The 3,851-nt window shown below is 49.8% G+C and overlaps 1 protein-coding gene across 1 annotated transcript in view; it reads right to left on the bottom strand.

The window, feature by feature from the left end:
- Positions 1-435: 435 nt before the first annotated feature.
- Positions 436-3,851, bottom strand: part of AASDH (aminoadipate-semialdehyde dehydrogenase) — an 83,531-nt gene continuing 80,115 nt past the window's right edge. The window contains exon 11 of the mRNA XM_012641097.1: positions 436-931. Within this exon, the coding sequence (XP_012496551.1) occupies positions 542-931 (390 nt within the window). The 3' untranslated portion in view covers positions 436-541. The remainder of the gene's footprint in view (positions 932-3,851) is intronic.

Consider the following 3,851-nt stretch of genomic DNA (forward strand, 5'->3'; position numbering starts at 1 on the left):
CAGAGTCTGAAAGCCTGAAAACAGGAGTTCCGAAGTCCAAGGTTAGGAGCACGAGGCTATCTCAGCAAGAAGGGAGAGAATTTGCCCTTTCTCCACCTTTTTGTTCTATTTAGCCCTCATCAGATTGAATGATGCCCAACCACACTGGCATAGTAGTGAGGGAGGGTCTTCTTTACTCAGTCTACTGATTCAAATTCAAATGCTAATCCCTTCCAGAAACATCCTCATAGACACACCTAGACATAATGTTTTACCAGCTATCTGGGCATCCCTCCTCCCAGTCAAGCTGACAGATTAAATTAACAATCACACCTAATTAAAGAAGGTGCTACCAAATATATTGGTATGTTTTTTTTCCTAATTCCTGAAAAGTTTTGTTCCTCCTACAGGAAGTAAAATATGGCTGTCCTCCAATAAAGCATAGATAAGTTTCAATTTCTTAATCAAATTATAATCTTTAATATAAGACTATCTACATGCTCTACAATGGTAAAATATTTTCAAGTGTCTCACAGATATACATTAAAAGGACTGTTCCTGATTATTTTTTATTGCCACCCAATAAATCCAGACAATAAACGTAATTATTTCTACACCCAATAATGAGCATTGATTCCCAGACCACAGGAGAAGAGAAGACTTCGCCAGGAAGTTCATATACACTTTGCAGTTGTCCAGTCTGAGAATCCAAGACCCACAGTTTCCCATCTGTAGATGCTGCTGCCAGCAACATTTCATTGCTCTGACTTTGGTTATGGAAAACAAACGGTGTTGCATACACCCTTGAAGTAGTTTCAAATTTCCATTGGAGGTGACCTTCCATGTTACAACAGTAGATAAAGCAATCATGGGAACCAAAAAATACGTCTTGCTCTGATGCTGAGGTACATGGGGATGAAAAGATTGGTCCACTGGTAGAAAACTGCCAAACCTACACAGAGTAATAAAATAAAAAATCATTCATTCATCTAATTGCTACAATTCTTCCTTAAAGCACTATGGGTTCTTAACACAAATCTAAGAGATGGTATAGGCTATCTGAATGGTAACTACACACAGAGAAAATGGCTTTTCCTGAAAGTATCTCCTCATATTAGACCTCTGTCCTAGTGGCAAAATCCAGGAAAAAATACACTGGCATGTTATTATTGCATGATTCAATGCTATGCATAACATTATGAGGTAAAATTAATTTTGAACCCCATTCAAGAGTTATTACTAGTGTGTTCAGAGACTGAGTTCAAAGATAAAACTGCATTGAGTTTTCAATGTATCTATTAAAAACTATCTTACTCTATTCTCTAAATGTAGGAAAAAGGAAGTAAAGGGGCTGAAAGGAAGAGTTTGTACGTAATAAATCAGAGCTTTAAACAAAGAGCTGTGAGTTGTGTGTCTGCCCTGTGAATATATATATACTATTAGCTTATTGCAAAGCTTCTACAGATAAACCTGTTGGCTAATATTTTGAGACACAAGGAAGAAAAGACATAAGTCTAAGGTATTATGTACAAATGCACAGAAACCATAGCATAACGGAAAACAAAACAGACGCCATGTTCGTGAAACAGGATTCGTAATCTCCGTTCTGTCCCTGACTTGGACAAAATCACATTCATCTTTCTGTAGCTCATCCAAAAAAATACAGTAATAGCATTTGCCTCTTCATACTTCTCAAGAATCTAAAGGTAAGAATATATTCAAACTACTTTGTAAATAAAAGCATTAAGTGAATAAAAGGTTTCATCAAAGTAATTTAAAATCATTGTGACACGGAGCAAAAGGACCTGCTACACCTGGAGGAGTAAACAGACGAAAAAGCATTCAGAATCAACCCCGGGCGTCCAAGGGCTGACTTCTGCTGGAGCTGGCGCGCTCTCGAATCCACAGAATCATCCCTCAAATCAAGCACACGCGCCACTGGTCCCACAAATGACAGGCACTTGCAGAAGCTTAAGGAAGTGGAGATTGTGCTCCCAGTGGGAGACACAGGACAACCGAGGAGCCTTCCCCGCCGGTCACGGAGCTGAAGGACGGGGCCTCCACACGATGGAATTTCAGCTGCACGACAGAGCTGGGTTCTCAGTTCAAAAAGCAGGGGCTGGAGGAGCGCTTCGAGGAGGTTGAGCAGAGCCATCAGGTATGCGACTCTCCCGTAAATAGGAACCACAATAGCAAGCAGATAATCACACCTCAAATAGGTTGTCTCAGGGAGAACACGGGGACTCAACAGAGAAGTGACAGGAAAAACCCAAACACGAGCAAGGCGCGGGAAGCGCGCCAGCCCGCCGCGCTGGGCTCAGTGGGGGAAAGGGTGAGCACGCAACCCCAGTGACCCGCACGGCCGCCACAGGAGAGCCCCGGACCCTCGGGGCCGGCGACTAGCAAGGAGCTGCCCGAGACCACATGAAAGCCGTGCTCCGGCGAGGAAGCTTACGCGGGTCCCACGCGCTCCTAACGCAGGCGTCGTACTGGCGGCCCCGCCCCGGACTGCGCCTTGCCGGGAGGCCCAGCCCCTGCGTCTCCACGTCTCCGCAGCGCCGGGACCTGCTCCGTGTGCAGCCACCCCTGCGGCTGGCCGCCGCCTCCAGAGCTAAAGCGCAAGCCGTTGGCAAGGACCCCGCTGCCACCAGCAGGGAAGATGCTGCCCGTTTTCATGCGCTTCGAGGTCAAGGTCAAGCTCCCCCACCCGCAGCAGCTGCCGCAGTGCGAAGCGGGCGCCCTCCCGCTGCCTGCGTCAGCCACTGCCCACCCTGCCTGAGCACTGGGCGCTGGGCTTGGGGACCGTCCCGCCCCTGCCTCCCGCAGCCAGAGCCTGCACACGCTACAGGAGGCCCTGAGGGTAGGGTAAGTCCATCCGGCCCAGCGCCGCCCGCCACCGGGCCTGAGCAGAGTCCCAGGGAACAGCCAGCCCGGTCCGCCCCGCCGGCACCTGGACACTCCTGCTGCGGGCCCGAGGTTGGGCCCACCCAACCTGCCACTACCGCCACAGCGGGGGCCCACCCGCACATGCCAGCTGCGGGCCTAGGACCCGGCCTGTCGCAGCTACCAACACCACCAGCACGGACTCCTTGGGACCCAGAGGTTAGTGCTGCCACTGCTGCTGCCATCAACCGTGCCACCCTGCTGCCAGGGGCCCGGGAACCCACCCGGCCCACCGCTGCCACTAGCAGCACCCAATCAAGCCGCCTGGAGGCCCGAGAACTGGCTTGCTGGGACCCACTAATAACGGTGCCAGTGCAGCTGCCCTGAGGCCGAAGACAGGCACGCTTGGCCCACTGCTGCCACTACTGAGGCCCCCAAACAGGCCCGCGTGGTGCCCCTAGACCCAGCAAAACTTCAAACAGCCGCCACTAACAACTGCCCCCCAACCCACTGAGGAAATCGTAGACGCCACTGTTGGGACTTACGGCCTGAGAAATCACACAAGACCATACGACTGCGTGTGCCCAGAGTCCAAGCTGCAGCCCACACGGCGGACACAGCTTCAGGAAGCAGCTCCCTGAGAAAGCAAGTCTGAAAACCTGCGAGAATCAACCCTCACACCAGACGTTCAGAAATCAACGTAAGCACATAAGAAACGCGGAAAAGGAAATAGGACATCTTCAGAGGAACACAATAATTCTCCAGCAACAGATTCCAATCAAAAATAAATTTATGAAATCTCAGACAAAGAATTTAAAATATCGATAGCAAAGAAGCTCGATGAGGGGGCCGGGTGCAGTGGCCCACATCTGTAATCTCAGCGCTCTGTCAAGCTGAGGTGGGAGGATCACTCAAGGCCAGGAGTTCAAGACCAGCCTGAGCAACACAGAGAAACCCCATCTCTACAAAAAATTAAAATATTAGCTGGG

The sequence above is a fragment of the Propithecus coquereli genome, unplaced genomic scaffold (assembly GCF_000956105.1).
Source record: "Propithecus coquereli isolate 6110/MARCELLA unplaced genomic scaffold, Pcoq_1.0 Scaffold162, whole genome shotgun sequence".
Taxonomy (NCBI): domain Eukaryota; kingdom Metazoa; phylum Chordata; class Mammalia; order Primates; family Indriidae; genus Propithecus; species Propithecus coquereli.